The 20,414-nt window shown below is 43.4% G+C and overlaps 1 protein-coding gene across 2 annotated transcripts; it reads left to right on the plus strand.

Moving 5' to 3' along the window:
• Positions 1-10,510: 10,510 nt before the first annotated feature.
• LOC123064434 (uncharacterized) lies at positions 10,511-11,233 on the plus strand. Of its 2 annotated transcripts, none has more exons than XM_044487919.1 (2): positions 10,511-10,821; positions 11,058-11,233. In XM_044487919.1, the coding sequence occupies exons 1-2, from the start codon at positions 10,533-10,535 to the stop codon at positions 11,093-11,095; spliced, it is 327 nt and encodes a 108-aa protein (XP_044343854.1). In that variant the 5' UTR covers positions 10,511-10,532; the 3' UTR covers positions 11,096-11,233. The 2 variants fall into 2 exon arrangements, with proteins under 2 accessions (XP_044343854.1, XP_044343855.1); XM_044487920.1 differs by having other exon boundaries at positions 10,511-10,812.
• Positions 11,234-20,414: the final 9,181 nt, after the last annotated feature.

The following is a 20,414-nucleotide window of genomic DNA, read 5'->3' on the forward strand; positions in this document are numbered from 1 at the left end:
ACCTTGAGCTCATTGCTCTCTGTCCTGAGGAGTTTTCTCTCCTACTTCAGCCCATCGCTCTCCTTGATCAGCTTATCCCTCTCTGCCATCAGCTTATTAGTCTTCTTAACAAGTTGAACACTCTCATTGTGCAACTCTCTAATCTCTGCCTTTAGCGAGGCATTCACCTGTTGTAGGTTGTTGATGCTATAGTGATGACTCTCTAAGAAATCTTTGTTGAGCATGTTCACATTGTACACCTCCTCGTTGTTGCCTACAGAATCGGCTATGACCCGATGCACTTTAATTTGTTAGACAAATAAATAATTTGTTAGATAAAGTAGTTCAACATATGCACTCCTAATTATCCAACACATGGCAATTTCTACATATACCACATACAATTGAGCTAGCATCCATTGAAATAATGAACTAGCATGCCACACTTTTTAGTCACATACCCCAGTTGTCATACACTCAACTTCTAGCCAACTTTTGCCACAAGTGTGACGACCAATTTGGACACCACAAAACAGTGGCATGCCACACTCGTGGCACACAAGTGTGGATGGCAACCAAACACTTGTGACACACAAGAGTGGAAGCCTAGCTACTTAATTAAGCATGGCATGCCATGTTGACACTTGTGGCACTGATTTGGCACTGCTTCAACATGTGTATCAAAATGCCTAGAGCAAACACAAATTATCCAACACATATGGCAGTTTCGACACATCCAAATTATCCATCTATTCAAACTATCTTGCACTACCAAACTCCTAATTTGGCCTACTCACTTCACATTGTAGCTTCTATTCGTTTGGCCTACTCATTTCACATTGCAGTCTAACAAACTCCTAATTTTCCCTACCTAGTCAAATTATCTTGCTCTGCCAAACTGAAACCCTAGTCACTGATGATTTGTAGCCAATGCCGTGGAGGGGATGAACTCACCAATGCTTTGTATTCAATGTTGTGGAGGGGATGATTCCTAGCAGTCCGTCGCCATCATCGCCAAAACCCTAGCGATGCAAATCTAACAAAATCAAGTCAAACAAAATCAAACCAAATAAAATCAAATGGTTCTAGAGTAGGGCATAGAGAGAGGGAGATTTACATGTTTCCTAACGACCGGAACTCGCCGGAATTTGAGGGCAACGAGCGGCGAGAGAAAGGGGAACGAGAGAGCAAGGGCAGAGAGAGAGGGAGCGACGGTAGAGAGAGCATGCTAGGGTGAGGCGAGGGACCCTTGTCCTTCGTTTTGACCCCCACTGCCTCCTAAATATTTATGGCTTGGCCCAATAAACAAAAAAAGTAAACTTGGCAAAAACCAATATTTTTTTTACTTTACTAAAAACAATACAATATTAATAATTTAATAAAAAAATATTCTTAACTTAATAAAAAATACAAAATAATAATAGTACTTTAATAAAAGTTAAAACAATATTTTCCAGTTAGTAAAAACAACCAAATAAAAGAAATATAATATTCTTAATTTAATAAAACTTAATAAAAGTAATACGAAATAATAATAGTACTTCAATAAAAGTCAAAACAATATTCTTAAATTAGTAAAAATAATTGAAATATTAGTATTTCCATTTCAAATAATATAAAAGTAATTCCAAAATTAATTTGAAATCTCAAACTATATATTTAAAAGTAATTCCAAATAATTAGAAATAAAAGTAATTCCAAATATTAGATGCCACGTGATGTAGTGCTGTCGTGGCAACCCATGACAAGCCATAACTGAACATAATAGTGCTGGCGTTCCATGTATACCACGCCAACACTATATTACGCCTGCTACAAAGTGTGGGCCCCATATACATGTGGTGTCTAATTCTTTTCCTACACGACCACTATGTCCGTAATAATGTCATACCAAATAAACAGACGTTACCACTATTTGAAAAAAAGGAGAGCTGGTGTTGGTTGAAAATGGTGCGCCACCAACGAAAGTTATGGCTAACACTTTTCCACTAGTGCATCCATAATTACGAAAGAAGAATTATGATAAATCTAAACATAGCATGAAACATATGGATCCAAATCAGCCTCTTACTAATCCCACAATGCCTCCCCCTAGGCCCAAACATGGTAATGTGTCATGTAGTCAACAATCACACGACACCACTAGAGGAAGAACAACAAAACATGTCATCAAAATATTAAACGAAGATCAACTTCACATGATTACTTGTAACAAGACTTCTCCCATGTCCTCAGGAACAAACAAAACTACACACAAATCATATTCATCTTCATGATCAGATGAGATAAATATATGATTAAAAATCTGAACATATGATCTTCCACCAAACAAACTAACTAGCATCAACTATAAGATGTAATGAACACTAGTAGCAACCCACAAATATTAATCTAAGGTTCTGGGCAAAGATTGAATACAAGAAATGAACTATCGTTTGGAGATGAGATGATATTGATGAAGATGTTGATGGAGATGAGTCCTCCCATGATGAGAGGAGTCTTGTTGATGACGATAGCTTTAATTTTCCCCTCCCGGAGGGGAGTATCCCTAGTGGAATTGCTCTACTGAAGAGCAAAATTTCTCCTATCCAGGTTCCGCCTCGGGGCGACGATACTTTGCCCTGAAAGCCTTCTCTTATTTTATTTTACTAGGCCAAATGATCTCATATGCCGGTGATTTCAATATAAGCATTTTTAGATATTTCAATAGGGACTACAAACGTATGTATATAGATGTATTTTAGAGTGTAGATTCACTCATTTTGCTCCGTATGTAGTCCGTAATTAAATCACTAAAAAGAAGTATGTATTTAGAAACGAAGGGAGTATTTGCATGTGTCGGGTTTAGGACTGGGTGATAATGGACACTAGATCGTTGATGGCGCGCGTTGCCACGCCCGTCAACTTGGGCAATAGAATTATAAGAATCTACAACGTGAAATTATTTTTTTCATAAAATCCAACCATATATTTTCAAGGTAAAATGTAGATGCTCCTACGGAATATTCCTTTTTGCACACGATAGCATGAGGTGTGTGGGGGGGGGGGGAGGGGAGGGTGATAGTTCAAGAGAATGATATTAGGGTACAAACAACACACATATTTACGCATCACTTCTATATAATCTTGGATTGTCTACAAAAATTCTCAGTTAGCTAGTTTTGAAACTTGAGAGGGCTATGTAACAACACTTGAAGAAAAAAATATCAGTATCGGGACACTTTCTTCATAGCAGGTTGATGGAGAATGAGCAGCAAAGAAATAATTATGACATATATAGACGTGCAACTCTCAATCGATTAACTTTGATAAATAAAGTATGGGGTTATGAAACTTAATAAACTAAACAAAAAGTACTAATTGTAACTGAGGCATCACAAATGGAGTTTATTCATAGCATCAAATTATCGGATACACATGTTCAAAGCTGTGAAATACATGTTGAAGCATAGCAAAGAAGTGACTACGTATATACCCAAACTGTACAGGTGAAGAAAGCAACAGCACTGATGGTGAAAAGTAACTCGCAATACATCATGTTAATGGGTAATCCAACAAACAAGACATATATTTTTTCTCTTTAGCTTAATACATGCATATTTTTCAAAAATTATGGTTGTCATTGATACAAATATGTGTCAATAAGTAATCCCTTCTATTTGTTGTATTTCCACATGTACCATGTTTTGAAGAGCTGTCGCTTTATTTCAGCAGACATGCGTTTGAGTTCAGTGACGTCTCTTGGAAAAATTATCAAAAAGCAGATTGTTAGCACATCGAAAAGAGATATATGAATTGAACGCATACATTATGGTACCAATTTTTTTATTCCAAATACACCTACATGCCCTAAATCCATTGTAAAAAGGCCAGCAATGGAATCCAACCAAACTACATGAGCAAGCTATGTACACCTGCAAGTATTTTCCCTGGTTTTGTTGCTGGAATATGCTAGGTGTACGGGACTGAAACAGTTTTTGATTACTTCACAAAATAGCTGATTCTGATTAATCATTGGTAGGAAACTGACAATTAATGTGGCTCATTTGTTGCTCCTCACATAACTAATATATTTAGAAATCTTTTATGGAAGCTGCATACTTCGATCTGACCTGGACGTCTTCTCTAAATATGTTGTGGAAGCTGCTTATTTAGATCTGACATGGTTGTCGTCTCTAAATATGTTGTTGAAGTGGAAGCAAGCCTGGAGTTTCTCGTTTAGTATTAAGCTTCCGGTGACAGCTTGGCAAACACTTTCTAGTGCATGATTTGTTTCATCCCGAAGATATTCTGCATATTTGCCAAATATACTGGGCCGAAAAAAAAAACAAATTATGGAGGGAAGAGCATAGGATGTACCTGATGCATACATAAAAGTAAGGAGCACAATTAATCACCAGGAAACATGCTAATCTATCTCGGAGCCATGGGTGAACGAAAAGGTGTGATGGAACCCGGGTGCCCCGACACCCCCTTATCCCGTGCGTTGTGTAATTTCAAGATTCGTGCTATGGACTAGTCAACAGCAGGTCACTTGCGGTGTCATGTTAAAAAAGCAGGCAATTTGCAGAGACAAATAGGGCCAGCACTAGACTGTAGCAGTCAGTATAGGCATGCCAGTAGGTCACGCGTAGGACAGTGGTGGAGCCCTAGCAGGAGGCTAGGTGGGCCATCGGGGTGAAAGAACAACACGACGTAGGCGGTGCATGCGGTGTATTCAGGCTACTCCTACAATGCTGTGTACAGAATTTAGCTACTCAAACAACTAGCACCTGCCAACTGTTAAGTGGACCCGTTTTGCTCCACGCCGCATGTGCTACCCGTTGACTACCAATGGAACAGTAGTATAAATATAATTTCTTATTTTTTGGTTTCAATTTTTTTAATGAAATACACACATACCTATAGATCGATGTATAATACTTGTCTTTTAAATTTTATGGCAAAATTCATGTTTATGCTATCTACATGCATTTTTTATGTATTTCTATAACATGCAAAATTCACTATAAAATAACTGATTTCTTTTTTTTACAGCTCACATCATAAACGCATTTTCAAAGAAATTTTACACACATATAGCATACACCTCTCATTACAGTGTGGTCGGTACCATCAACGAATATGTGCCTGGCACAAAATGCAACCCACCCGGCTACCTCTACCCAATCCTAGCAGTAGTTGTATTGTGCGTTCACTGTTCGCCGTTCATCTCCTGTCCTCCTACGAGTGTCCTGCTGCAAATTAAAAAATATTGCTGCCTGAGTAACAGAGTAAGATTCCAGGCAGGTCTGCCGCCCACGCTCTTTTCAGTCAAAGTTTGTTGTCCGGTAAAGTTGTATTATCATATCCAGCGTATAACCCGTAGCTAGCTAAGATTCTTTTCACTAGTGATGCACCATAGCCACGCATGCATGCATGATACGTGGCGCTCCAAACAATAATCACGTCGTAAGGATTTGACAATTTTGTTGATATACTAGTCACGTGCCTGATAGCCGTTGCACACTAGAACAGTTGCTTGAAGCAAATCATATTTAAAAGTGATGATCGATCTACTCTCTTTTGCTGTGTTCCACTAAACCATTAACAGGTCTCAAAAATGCATTCTTGTGACCATCAGTTCATATACTTAAGGGCATCCACAATGTATGCCAAATTGCTAGTGCCAAATGATAAAGTAGCTTTTGGCATTGCTTCTCATATTGTGGAGGTAGTGCTAAATTAGAGAAAAGAGGGAACCGATCCTTCCACCGCGCGCTCGTTGTGGCCGCTCGCCCTTGCTCGACGTGGCCGCGCGCCCGCGCCTTGCTCCAGTCCGCCATGGCCGCGCACCCGCGCCCTGCTCCAGCCCGCCGTGGCCGCTCGCCCTTGCTCGTCGTGGCCGCACGCCCGCGCCCTACTCCAGCCTGCCGTGACAGCTCGTGCTCGCTTGCCGCGCCAGCCCGCAGCTCTAGCAGCAGCCATCGCGGCGCCCGCATGCGCTCGCCGCGCCCGCCCGCAGCTGCAGCAGCAGTCGTCGCCGCTTGTCGCGCGCGCCCACCATACCGGCCCGCCCGCGCCGCCCGCCACCACGCCCCGCCCACAACGCTGGCCGGCCCCATGCCGCGCCCCGCCTACAGCGCCGGCCCGCCCCGCGCCGTGACTATCGCGCCCGCAGCCACGCACCGTCCGCATCCTAGCGCCGGTGCTGCAGCCTGGCGCTCGCCTTCAAGCTCCCGCGCCTGGAGGTGACCGTCGGCATGGAGAACCGGCACTGGGTGATGGCGGCGGCCAAAGAGACGGTGCCCGGGCGCGCACTCCAGCAGCATGCTTCGGTGGGTTGGTGGGGAAGAGAGGGAAAAAGGGAGAGGGAGAGAGTGGATGGGTGGGCAAGCGGGCCCCCCTGGTTTCAATGATAGCCAGGCCAGGGTCACATGAACCACGCAGAGACACGGCCGGACAGTATATAAGTATACGGTTGGCCACTTAATGTGCCAGGTACAAGTATACATAAATGTATCAAGTACAAGTATATGGCTGTCCACTTAATTAGTAGTATGTAGGAATAGGAATGTACTAGGTACAAGTATACGATTATCCACTTAGTGTACCAGGTACAAGAATATCCTTATGGTGGCCAAATGTACCAAGTCCAATTAGTGTGCGTTGATTGTACCATGTATATGTATGTTTGTGATGAGTTAATGTACCAGGTAAAAGTTACGAGTAACAAACAATATTATTGCCCAACATTGTGCATCTCATCCGAGTAGCCCTCCTCGACGGAAGAGTTGTCAGACGACTTACCATAGTGTTTGTATATTTACCCCATATTTGAATCCATTGTTTCATAGACGAAGAGACTGGAAAATTTAGCACGAGCAATCCAACTAACACTTGTTGGGCATGGTGATTACCGTATGGGTGAATGGTACCTTTGCGGTGGATGAAGAAGTGGTCTGGTCCAGCGGAGGAGGAGAAGTGTCGTGGATCCCAGGTGTATCGATGTAGGTGACAGAGTCATGGAGTGCAAGTATGGGCGGGGCGGTGTTCGAATGGCGGCGCCGGCAAGAGAGAAAACAGATGCAGATAAAGTTGTATTAAGGGATGTACGGGGGTCCTTGAGGTGCGCTTTTGAGCACGGGCCTTAAGCATGGGGCGGGAGGAGGAGCGGCCAGGGTGCCAGAGGCTTACATGGCTATCGCAGGCTTGATGAATAACAGCTCTGACGACTACGATGATACCCTTTTATACCGCTGCAAGAGCATCCATCTCATGGCACAATTACAAGTTGGGCGCTCGTCCTGATCTCAAGGGAGAAGACAAGCTTGTGTTCACGACATATGGGCATGCACAACGAGAGTTGCCTGTACTCGACACGGACGGATGTGAGAAGCTCGTGAATGTACCAGTACAAGTATGCCTGAATGTACGAGGTACAAGTAGTTGTGCACATAATGTACCAGGTACAAGACTATTGGCTAAATGTACCAAGTCCAATTACTGTGCATTGATTGTACCAGGTTGCTTGGACCTGCTACATTCAGCCGGAACAAGCATACAACACCCAAAAAAGATTCCTACCAAGCAAAATTAGATAAAATGTAGATCGACTGTAAACTACAAGCTAATACATGAGTACTTGGACCTAATAATTCAGCCAACGCAACCATACTTGGACTGGTACATTCACCCGACACAATCATACTTGCACCTGGTACATTCAACGGACACAATCTTTAGACCTGACACATTCAGTTGGCACAGATAACTTCCTGCACTTAACAGAATAAAGCCGAAGGAGGACAACAAAGGGCTGATGGTGTTTGAGTATGGCTGGTGCGATTTCGCATCTCGCCATGGTCTCAAGGAAGGAGACAAGCTTCTGATCTCCACCTATGGGCCAACACAATGGGAGTTGTCTGCGACCAACCATGGGGTGGTGCTTCAATGACAACGACGATGGTGACGACGGCGAGCTCTGTGATGCAGTGAGGGTGGTGGTCGGGAGGAGGATGACCTGACATGCTCATTAAACACGCCTCTCTTCTTGCGTGGAGAGATCGTCGCATGTTTTTTCTTTTTTTTTTCGTTGCAAGTGATGGGGACGAAGCACTACTCAAATCAGATGGTTACAGGAAGTTTTATCATATGGTGGAAACCGGACCGGCTGCAACTTTGGGTCGGTTGACCGGCACCTATAGATGGCCCTTTTTGTTAGATGCATAGCTCACGGGTAAGAAAATATCTCCATTACACCCAACACATTACCAAATATATACCGGGCGCAACCATACATGAGTACTACCACTACTAGGGAAAAGGCTAGCAGCAGCGCGACTTTAATGTGTATCAGTAGCGCGGGTAGCGGCGGTACTAATAAGGCGCTACAGCTAACACATAGCAGTAGCGCGGGCTCACCGGCGCTACTGCTACACAAGTGTAGCAGCAGCGCGGTTAGCGTAAGCTCGCTACTGCTAGTAGCTCTAGCTCGCTTTCCCTGGACGCGCTACTGCTATCGCGGCGCTGCTGCTAACTTTATACACTCGCTACTGCTAATTTAAGTAGTTTTTTTTTCGGCATATTTGTTTTGTATTTGAACAGGCTTTATAGAAGAATCTTTAGCACATAGAAATGTCATCATGATACACATACAAATGCCTGCGAGACCACAAATGTAATCGTAGCATATACATACAAATAGTCTCATCATAATGATCATCCAACACAAAGTGGTATCTTGTCATCATCTCGAAAATAGCGATACATGCAAGTCTCGAATACTTGCAACTACAACAATGTCATCCATCTAAACAAAGGTATACGCAAGAAGAGCTATCACTATGAGTGAGAGCGAAACTACGCAGTACATGAGGTGGCGGTTACGAGTCCTCTCTCGCGCTAGCGTGAACCTCAAATAACTAGCTTCTCCTTCTTGTCTGCTTTTGAAGCCTTTATGGCTGGCGCCCGTGAACCCATTCACTTGCGCCTGTCACTCATGCCACTCGTTGTACACCCCCGGAACCTTCCATTTGTACACGACATAGCAATTCCAGCTCGCTATCAAGAAACTAGGTACCTGTTAGAGATGCATGTTCATGAAGAGGATGTACAATCATATATATGCAACAAAATATACTAGAGCAACACCGAAAAAGAAAGGGTTAGCAACTAGATGCAACATACAATACGCAAATTAATTAACTAGAGGTAGGTCATCGTACGCAAACTAACAAAGTAGCTTACGCAAGTTCGGCAGGGACCATGGACATCACAAAGTTTCATCGCTACAAAAAGTATACAAGTTCAACCGACACATATCATCATCATCGGCATCATAAATCACTAGAAGTTCCATCCTTCCATATCATCGAGGATGAACCCTAGCTTCTTGAACGGCGTGAGGTCTAGACGTTGCATGCCTATGCGAGTTCGGACGTCATCTCGCAATATAGGGCCGTGGTGGAACATCCCCTTCTCATCGACGACTTCTTTCATGATAATCGTCGCAATGTCACTTTGGATGCGAAAGAAGTCACCTCTAAGTTTATAATCCGCTTCTCCATGAGATTCTAGCCACTTGTGGATATGATCGTCATTTCTGCTTCTCATGCGAAGCTTTTGGTGATTCGTGTTGAACTGAATCATGAGATGGACGATGTAGTATCCATCCTTCTTGCTTTGTTTTGGTACATGGATGGAGGAGAAGTTAGTTTTATGCGCGAAACCCATCTTCTTGTTTCCTTTGTTTCCTGATCTGCACGTGGCCACCTCTAAAGCTGAAGCCTTGGAGAGCATCATCTAGAATATTCATTATGTGGGTGTAGTCTTTTATCTCCTAGTCTCTGGAAGGGTCAAAATACACGGCGTGGGAGACTTGTGGGTAAAGAACGATAAGGACGGCGCGCTCGTTGCTGCGGGGAAAAGACACCTCAAATTATTCCCCATATGAGAGAGAAGGAATGATTGAAATGTATGAAAGGGTTGTCCGGAACTGACTTACTTTGGATGATAAGGCACGAGGACAATTTCCCGGTCCTTATTCTGTACCATGAAGTTTTGGAGGTACTCCCTAGCAGTTTCACGCTCAAAGTCGCCGAGACTCAAGAAAGACTCGTGCATGTAGTACGGATCCGCCACACAGATTTGCGAGACTTCTTCGCTCTTCATGACGGAGCTCATATGTAGCGCAAAAAGGCGGACGATTGTAAAATCGAGCCGCCTTGTTAGAAACATCTCAAAGATATGGTCAAACCGCAGGAAGAACACCTCCGCGGGCTGTGTCTCGACGTAGCACTTCCCCTCAGGCACACACGAGCCGCGTATGTCGGATATCCTGGATCCTTTGAGGCTAGTAGGCTTTTCTCAGTCGAAAGCACATGGTCGTGCAGTCTCCTGAGATCCCCTGATAGTGCTTCCAGTGGTTTCGGCGGTAGCATCGGCTCGCCCGTGAGATGGAACATGACCGCACCTTTCACGGGGCGGCTCTACCTCGCCCGGCGTGGGTGCCACCGAACGCCGCTGGTGTGCTCGGCCCTCGTACCGCCGCTCCCACGCAGGCGTATCCGGTTATGTACTCCGGCCCGACGCCCTTCCCTGCTGCTGCACCTGCCCCTGGATCGGGGTCCTACACCACGCTCGGGCCCTTTGCTGCTGCCCCGTATGCGACTCCTGGATCGGCAAACTACCCCACGCCGGCGCCCTTTCCTGCTGCTCCAACACTGCTGCCGGGGCCCTCTAGCTGGGATCAGCAGGCCTTGTTTCACCAGGCCTACAGCAACGTCGCGACCCAACACCCCAACAGCGCCACCGACTGGATAATGGATTCAGGCGCCTCTTCACACGTCACAGGTCAGCAAGGTAACCTCTCCATCTGTCACTCTCCTTCACGGCTTAATTCTTCTAGCATCACCGTTGGTAATGGCCATCAGCTCCCTATTGTTGCATCTGGATCCACTACTCTCTCACCCACAGACTTTACCCTTAATGATGTTCTTGTATCACCATCCATCATCACCAACCTTATTGGGGTTCATAAATTTACTACTGAAAATTGGTGTTCCGTCGAATTTGACCCTTTCGGCTTTGATGTGAAGGATCTCGCCAGCAGGACGGTTCTCATGCGCTCCAATAGCCCAGGTCCACTCTACCCCTTCCATGGTGATTCGGAGCACACCACGATGGCTCTCTCCGTTGCGGTCGACGGCGATACCTGGCACAAACGGCTTGGTCACCCCGGCCACGCTACTCTCTCACGTCTTTCTCGTGATTTTATTCAACTTTGTAATAAACCGGCCCCTGTATGCTCATCTTGCCAGCTTGGTCGGCAACCCCGTCTCCCTTTCCCTTCCTCTAGAACATGTACCACCGGCCCCTTTCAAATAATTCACTGTGATTTGTGGACTTCACCGGTTGCTAGTTTTTCTGGTTTTCAATATTACCTTATTATCTTGGATGATTTCTCACATTATTCATGGTCTTTTCCGTTGCGCTCCAAATCCGACACCTCCCCCACCCTACAACGCTTCTTCCAATATGTACTCACGCAATTTCATGTTCTCATTAAATGCTTACAATGTGACAATGGTGGTGAATTCATCAACACATCTCTTCGCACTTTCTTCTCCGATAATGGTATCACTTTTCGCCTCTCATGCCCACACACCTCGCCCCAAAACGGCAAAGCCGAACGCCTCATTCGATCTACCAATGATATTGTGCGCACCCTACTCATCCAAGCCAACTTCCCACCTCCCTTTTGGGTCGAAGCACTTCACACCGCCACGTATCTCCTCAACCGGCGTCCATCTAGCCCGATTAATTTTAACACACCCTACTATCTTCTCCACGGTGCTCACCCCTCCTATGACCACCTTCGCGCCTTTGGTTGTCTTTGCTTTCCAAATACCTACGCTACCGCCCCACACAAATTATCTCCACGTTCTGTACGCTGTTGTTTTTCTCGGATATCCCCTTGAACACAAAGGGGTACCGTTGCCTAGATCTCTCTTCCCGCAGGGTTTTTATTTCTCGGCACGTCATATTTGACGAGACACAGTTTCCATATACTGTGCCCACACCGCCCGCCACAAACTCTCCTCCTGCACCGGATTCCCCGCCTCCCACGCAGCTTCCGCCGATCCTCCTTGATGGCCACGCCCCACCTACCTCGGACTACCCAAACAAATCTACAACCGGCGCTGCTGACCAAACCCAAACGTCGCCCGCTTCCCGGCCCACCCAATCGATCGGATCAGCCTCGCAACCTGCTCCCGAATCCCCACCTGCCACGTCTGCCCGCTTGCCCGCCCCAACCGCGCCTGCTAGCCCTCCCACCGCCTCCCTCTCGCCCGCATGCACCTCTGCTTCCGCGCCACCCTCTCCTACCAAGCCACAAGTTCCACCTCTGCCACCCCGGTCTATTCCCGTGACTCCACCCGAGAACGCACACAAGATGAAAACGCGTGCCAAAGCCGGGTATTTTATGCCTAAGGTTCTCACGTTGTCTCCTATTTCGCCACTTCCGGCCACCTACAAATCTGCCCTTAGGGATCCCAATTGGCACAACGCGATGTTAGACGAATATAATGCCTTGATGCAGAATGACACTTGGTCTTTGGTTCCTTGTCCTGCAGGTGTGAACGTTGTGACTGGCAAATGGATCTATCGTCATAAGCTAAATCCGGATGGCTCTCTCGCCCGGTACAAGGCACGTTGGGTTCTTCGCGGCTTCACTCAGCGGGAAGGGGTGGACTATGGCGAAACTTTCAGTCCTGTGGTCAAGCCGGCCACCATCCGTGTGGTCCTTAGCCTTGCCACTTCTCAGTCGTGGCCCATGCATCAGCTTGACGTCAAAAACGCTTTTCTGCATGGTCATCTTCGCGAGACGGTATATTGCCAACAACCCTCTGGTTTCATTGATTCCACTAAGCCCACTCATGTATGTCGCCTACACAAATCACTCTATGGCCTCAAACAAGCCCCGCGCGCTTGGTTCACTCGCTTCACCACCTTCCTTCACGGCATCGGCTTTGTAGCATCTAAGTGTGATCCATCACCCTTCATACTGCATCGTGGCACGCAAATTGCGTATCTACTCCTTTATGTTGATGATATCATCCTCACTGCTAATGCCACAACACTTCTACATTCCATCATCAATTCTCTGAAGTGTGAATTCTCTATGAGTGATTTAGGCGACATTCATCATTTTTTAGGCATCAATGTACACCGCAACACCCATGGCATTTTTTTGTCCCAAGAACAATATGCTCTCGAAATTTTAGATCGTGCCAAAATGCTCAACTGTAACCCCATCTCTACACCCATCGACACCCGCTCGAAACTCTCTTCCACAGATGGAGCACCATATACCGACCCTTCCTTATACCGCAGCCTTGCCGGTGCTCTCCAGTACCTCACCTTGACACGTCCCGACCTTTCCTATGCCGTCCAACAGGTTTGCCTATTCATGCATGATCCCCGCGACTCCCATTTTCAGCTTATCAAGCGGATACTCCGCTATATTCGAGGCACCACTCACTTTGTCCTGCAGCTCTACCGCTCCACCTCACATGATTTGATTGCTTATTCCGATGCCGATTGGGCCGGTTGTCCGGACACTCGTAAATCCACCTCCGGCTTCTGTGTTTTCTTGGGCAACAATCTTGTGTCTTGGTCTTCCAAGCGGCAGCACACCGTCTCTCGTTCCAGTGCCGAGGCTGAGTACCGTGCAGTGGCGAATTGTGTCGCGGAATCATGTTGGCTCCGGCAGCTATTGACTGATCTCCGCCTTCCTCCTACCCGTGCCACCGTGGTCTATTGTGACAATGTAAGTGCCATGTATTTGTCCTCCAACCCGGTGCAGCATCAACGGACGAAGCACGTTGAGATTGACCTACACTTTGTTCAGGACCGTGTCAACCTTGGAGAAGCGCGTGTGCTCCATGTGCCTACTACATCTCAGTTTGCGGACATATTTACAAAGGGACTACCTTCCTTGGTGTTCTCTCAATTTCGATCCAGCCTAAACATCACGGCAGGTGATGTTACGACTGCGGGGGGCTGTTAAACACCGTACGTGTACACTTGATGTAACGACCTCTCCCTAGTCTGTAGGCACGTCCTTCTGTTACGGACTGCATGCACCTGCGTGTGCCCCTGCTATCCCTTCTGTTACGGACTGCATGCACCTGCGTGTGCCCCTGCTACCGCTGCGCTCTCTCCCTCTCTCTTCTACTTATGTAACAGTTCAGATCAGATGTAATACAAGAGATATACGAGAGAGTTGACCCATCTATCTCCCTGGCCTCACATTTTTCACTCCCTTTTAAACATCAAAACAATATGAAGCAAACACGTAGATAGTGTATGCGGTCCGTGGCCTCACACGTAGATATGAAGCAAACACATCAAAAACACTACCATACCTTTTTTTAAGAATCTACACTACCAAACCTATACATTTTTTTGACGGGACCATACCTATACATTTTTTTAGGGGAGAACCATACCTATGCATGTAGTACGGGCGGAGCTACAAGGTGGGCAGGGTGGGCTGCAGCCCACCCTGTAATTTTACACCAGCCTACTATATACCATATCTGAGATGGGCCAAAGAAAATAATATAAAACCCAATAGCTGTTACCAAGTCCTGACCCCATCTCTGCCTAGGCTGAGGATAAATTCGGGGAGCGCCTGTACGCCGCCCGTGTGCGTCCGATCGTTCCGACTTCGCTGAAGCGACGCGCACACGGGCCGGCCCAATCATCTGGCTATGAGCGAAAAAAAGAAAAAAGAAAAAGCGTATGTGTGGGATCGAACCGACGACTTCATGCTCGAATCAAGTGAGGCTAACCAGCCGAGCTAGCTAACACGACAATTTTACATGCAGCGCCAATCTTAAAGTAGAATGTACAGGGGCAAATCCTTAAAAAAAACGTTCAACATTTTTATAAATACGTTGAAGAAATTTTAAAATACAGTGAACCTTTTTGTAAAAAAATACTGAACAAATTTAAAATACTAAAATGGACATTTGATGGTTATACGCTAAACAATTTTTAAATATATGATGAACAAAACTTAAATACACAATGAACATTTTCTAATTATATGTTGAACAATTTCATAATATACAATGACCATTTTTGTAATACACAATGAACATTTTCTAATATACGTTGAACAATTTAATAATACATAATGAACATTTTTGTAATACATAATGAACATTTTCTAATATACGTTTAATAATATACAATGAACATTTTTGTAATACACAATGAACAATTTTACAGTGCAAGGTGAACTATGTCATAATATACGATGAGCATTTTCTTAATACATTGAAGATTTTTGTAACACACGGTGAACTCTTTATACAAATACACCATAATGAAAAGAAGAACAGAAACATGAAATAAAAAAGGAAATGTAAATGAAAGAAAATGAAAGGACAAAAAGGAATCAAAACAGAAAAATAAAAAACGGAACAAAACAACTGAAAACCGGCCAAAACCATGAAAAAACTGGAAGCAAAAAACCATAGAAGAAAAACGAAAAATACCCCGCAAGAAACAGGGGAAACAGCAGCGAACGAAATCCGTACCTGGGCCGGCCCAAGTGGCGACTTGCTTCAGCGAAGGCTGCTCCTTTTGACGCCTGCGGGCGTCAAATAGGATTTGCCTAAATTCGTTTATCCAAGAACTAGCCTCGGGAGCTATATCCCACATCCAGCGAAGCGTCTGGAGTAATTGGGCCAGCCCAATAGAGATTCTTTTAAGAAAAATTCAGTTAAAAAGGGAGAGCGAGGGGGGTCAATCCTCAAATCTCCTAGGTGGTTCGTCGTGTTGATAGCCACAGAGCAAACTTCAAGTTCATGTTAAATAACTTGGACACAACTTACTAGAAGGAAAAGAGCTGGATTTTACACTGTTTTCTATATTTTTGTTTTCTTTTTTCACCGAGTTTTCTCCATTGTATATCAGTAGTAACAGATAGTTTGGTAGCAAGATAATTCGTAGCAAGTAACAAGGTACAACAAGATGGTCTAATCCTTATGTTCCAAAGGACAAGCCATAAATACTTCTTATAATAAGAAAATCGTTATCGAGGATACATGAAAATTTCGTCTAGTCATGTTCATCATAAGTCATTGATTCACGTTCATTATTTTGATAAATTTTTATGTGGGTGAACTAGTGCTAGGGTGTTGTTTTTATTTGAAAAAATAACCCACTTATGATTACCCTCTCTCATAAGCATCACTAGTGTAGAAAAGCCTAGGTATGACGTGGCAAAAACGATCTTGTTGGCGTGGACGCACGACGCCATCAATATGGCGCAATTGCTAAAATGTAGTGGTGGCATTGGAGCCCACGTCGGCAGTATTCTACGTGAGTTGCGTGCCACGTGGCCAACACCAGCAGTAAACTTGTCTTAACACTATCGTTCCTTGTTGGCCAACGCCGGCAAATTGATTTTTTGGTAATAAAAAATTGTTTTACCTCATAAACTAAATAATTGTACTTCACAAAAAGGTACTAGCTAGTTACTCAATAGGTACTAATTAACGCAAGATACTCATCAACTTAACAAGTTAATTAAACTTCACAAAAGTTACTCATCGACTCAAGATGAACTAGCTAGTTAAAGAACTACTCTTCATCAAGGATTACACTCAGCTGGTGAAGCTTCTTTCTATTGCTCTCTTCATCTTTTTTAAAATGAGCTATGTCCACCTTGAGCTCATTGCTCTCTGTCCTGAGGAGTTTTCTCTCCTACTTCAGCCCATCGCTCTCCTTGATCAGCTTATCCCTCTCTGCCATCAGCTTATTAGTCTTCTTAACAAGTTGAACACTCTCATTGTGCAACTCTCTAATCTCTGCCTTTAGCGAGGCATTCACCTGTTGTAGGTTGTTGATGCTATAGTGATGACTCTCTAAGAAATCTTTGTTGAGCATGTTCACATTGTACACCTCCTCGTTGTTGCCTACAGAATCGGCTATGACCCGATGCACTTTAATTTGTTAGACAAATAAATAATTTGTTAGATAAAGTAGTTCAACATATGCACTCCTAATTATCCAACACATGGCAATTTCTACATATACCACATACAATTGAGCTAGCATCCATTGAAATAATGAACTAGCATGCCACACTTTTTAGTCACATACCCCAGTTGTCATACACTCAACTTCTAGCCAACTTTTGCCACAAGTGTGACGACCAATTTGGACACCACAAAACAGTGGCATGCCACACTCGTGGCACACAAGTGTGGATGGCAACCAAACACTTGTGACACACAAGAGTGGAAGCCTAGCTACTTAATTAAGCATGGCATGCCATGTTGACACTTGTGGCACTGATTTGGCACTGCTTCAACATGTGTATCAAAATGCCTAGAGCAAACACAAATTATCCAACACATATGGCAGTTTCGACACATCCAAATTATCCATCTATTCAAACTATCTTGCACTACCAAACTCCTAATTTGGCCTACTCACTTCACATTGTAGCTTCTATTCGTTTGGCCTACTCATTTCACATTGCAGTCTAACAAACTCCTAATTTTCCCTACCTAGTCAAATTATCTTGCTCTGCCAAACTGAAACCCTAGTCACTGATGATTTGTAGCCAATGCCGTGGAGGGGATGAACTCACCAATGCTTTGTATTCAATGTTGTGGAGGGGATGATTCCTAGCAGTCCGTCGCCATCATCGCCAAAACCCTAGCGATGCAAATCTAACAAAATCAAGTCAAACAAAATCAAACCAAATAAAATCAAATGGTTCTAGAGTAGGGCATAGAGAGAGGGAGATTTACATGTTTCCTAACGACCGGAACTCGCCGGAATTTGAGGGCAACGAGCGGCGAGAGAAAGGGGAACGAGAGAGCAAGGGCAGAGAGAGAGGGAGCGACGGTAGAGAGAGCATGCTAGGGTGAGGCGAGGGACCCTTGTCCTTCGTTTTGACCCCCACTGCCTCCTAAATATTTATGGCTTGGCCCAATAAACAAAAAAAGTAAACTTGGCAAAAACCAATATTTTTTTTACTTTACTAAAAACAATACAATATTAATAATTTAATAAAAAAATATTCTTAACTTAATAAAAATACAAAATAATAATAGTACTTTAATAAAAGTTAAAACAATATTTTCCAGTTAGTAAAAACAACCAAAATAAAAGAAATATAATATTCTTAATTTAATAAAACTTAATAAAAGTAATACGAAATAATAATAGTACTTCAATAAAAGTCAAAACAATATTCTTAAATTAGTAAAAATAATTGAAATATTAGTATTTCCATTTCAAATAATATAAAAGTAATTCCAAAATTAATTTGAAATCTCAAACTATATATTTAAAAGTAATTCCAAATAATTAGAAATAAAAGTAATTCCAAATATTAGATGCCACGTGATGTAGTGCTGTCGTGGCAACCCATGACAAGCCATAACTGAACATAATAGTGCTGGCGTTCCATGTATACCACGCCAACACTATATTACGCCTGCTACAAAGTGTGGGCCCCATATACATGTGGTGTCTAATTCTTTTCCTACACGACCACTATGTCCGTAATAATGTCATACCAAATAAACAGACGTTACCACTATTTGAAAAAAAGGAGAGCTGGTGTTGGTTGAAAATGGTGCGCCACCAACGAAAGTTATGGCTAACACTTTTCCACTAGTGCATCCATAATTACGAAAGAAGAATTATGATAAATCTAAACATAGCATGAAACATATGGATCCAAATCAGCCTCTTACTAATCCCACAATGCCTCCCCCTAGGCCCAAACATGGTAATGTGTCATGTAGTCAACAATCACACGACACCACTAGAGGAAGAACAACAAAACATGTCATCAAAATATTAAACGAAGATCAACTTCACATGATTACTTGTAACAAGACTTCTCCCATGTCCTCAGGAACAAACAAAACTACACACAAATCATATTCATCTTCATGATCAGATGAGATAAATATATGATTAAAAATCTGAACATATGATCTTCCACCAAACAAACTAACTAGCATCAACTATAAGATGTAATGAACACTAGTAGCAACCCACAAATATTAATCTAAGGTTCTGGGCAAAGATTGAATACAAGAAATGAACTATCGTTTGGAGATGAGATGATATTGATGAAGATGTTGATGGAGATGAGTCCTCCCATGATGAGAGGAGTCTTGTTGATGACGATAGCTTTAATTTTCCCCTCCCGGAGGGGAGTATCCCTAGTGGAATTGCTCTACTGAAGAGCAAAATTTCTCCTATCCAGGTTCCGCCTCGGGGCGACGATACTTTGCCCTGAAAGCCTTCTCTTATTTTATTTTACTAGGCCAAATGATCTCATATGCCGGTGATTTCAATATAAGCATTTTTAGATATTTCAATAGGGACTACAAACGTATGTATATAGATGTATTTTAGAGTGTAGATTCACTCATTTTGCTCCGTATGTAGTCCGTAATTAAATCACTAAAAAGAAGTATGTATTTAGAAACGAAGGGAGTATTTGCATGTGTCGGGTTTAGGACTGGGTGATAATGGACACTAGATCGTTGATGGCGCGCGTTGCCACGCCCGTCAACTTGGGCAATAGAATTATAAGAATCTACAACGTGAAATTATTTTTTTCATAAAATCCAACCATATATTTTCAAGGTAAAATGTAGATGCTCCTACGGAATATTCCTTTTTGCACACGATAGCATGAGGTGTGTGGGGGGGGGGGAGGGGAGGGTGATAGTTCAAGAGAATGATATTAGGGTACAAACAACACACATATTTACGCATCACTTCTATATAATCTTGGATTGTCTACAAAAATTCTCAGTTAGCTAGTTTTGAAACTTGAGAGGGCTATGTAACAACACTTGAAGAAAAAAATATCAGTATCGGGACACTTTCTTCATAGCAGGTTGATGGAGAATGAGCAGCAAAGAAATAATTATGACATATATAGACGTGCAACTCTCAATCGATTAACTTTGATAAATAAAGTATGGGGTTATGAAACTTAATAAACTAAACAAAAAGTACTAATTGTAACTGAGGCATCACAAATGGAGTTTATTCATAGCATCAAATTATCGGATACACATGTTCAAAGCTGTGAAATACATGTTGAAGCATAGCAAAGAAGTGACTACGTATATACCCAAACTGTACAGGTGAAGAAAGCAACAGCACTGATGGTGAAAAGTAACTCGCAATACATCATGTTAATGGGTAATCCAACAAACAAGACATATATTTTTTCTCTTTAGCTTAATACATGCATATTTTTCAAAAATTATGGTTGTCATTGATACAAATATGTGTCAATAAGTAATCCCTTCTATTTGTTGTATTTCCACATGTACCATGTTTTGAAGAGCTGTCGCTTTATTTCAGCAGACATGCGTTTGAGTTCAGTG

Source organism: Triticum aestivum, chromosome 3B, assembly GCF_018294505.1.
Source record: "Triticum aestivum cultivar Chinese Spring chromosome 3B, IWGSC CS RefSeq v2.1, whole genome shotgun sequence".
In the NCBI taxonomy this organism is placed as follows: Eukaryota; Viridiplantae; Streptophyta; class Magnoliopsida; order Poales; family Poaceae; genus Triticum; species Triticum aestivum.

What these genes read in the sequence shown, in the direction of transcription:
- LOC123064434 (XM_044487919.1), top strand. Translation starts at nt 10,533, where the DNA reads ATGTACTCCGGCCCGACGCCCTTCCCTGCTGCTGCACCTGCCCCTGGA. An exon ending in ACACGTCACAGGTCAGCAAG is followed by an intron (nt 10,822 to 11,057) that starts GTAACCTCTCCA and finishes TTTGATGTGAAG; the next exon opens with GATCTCGCCAGCAGGACGGT.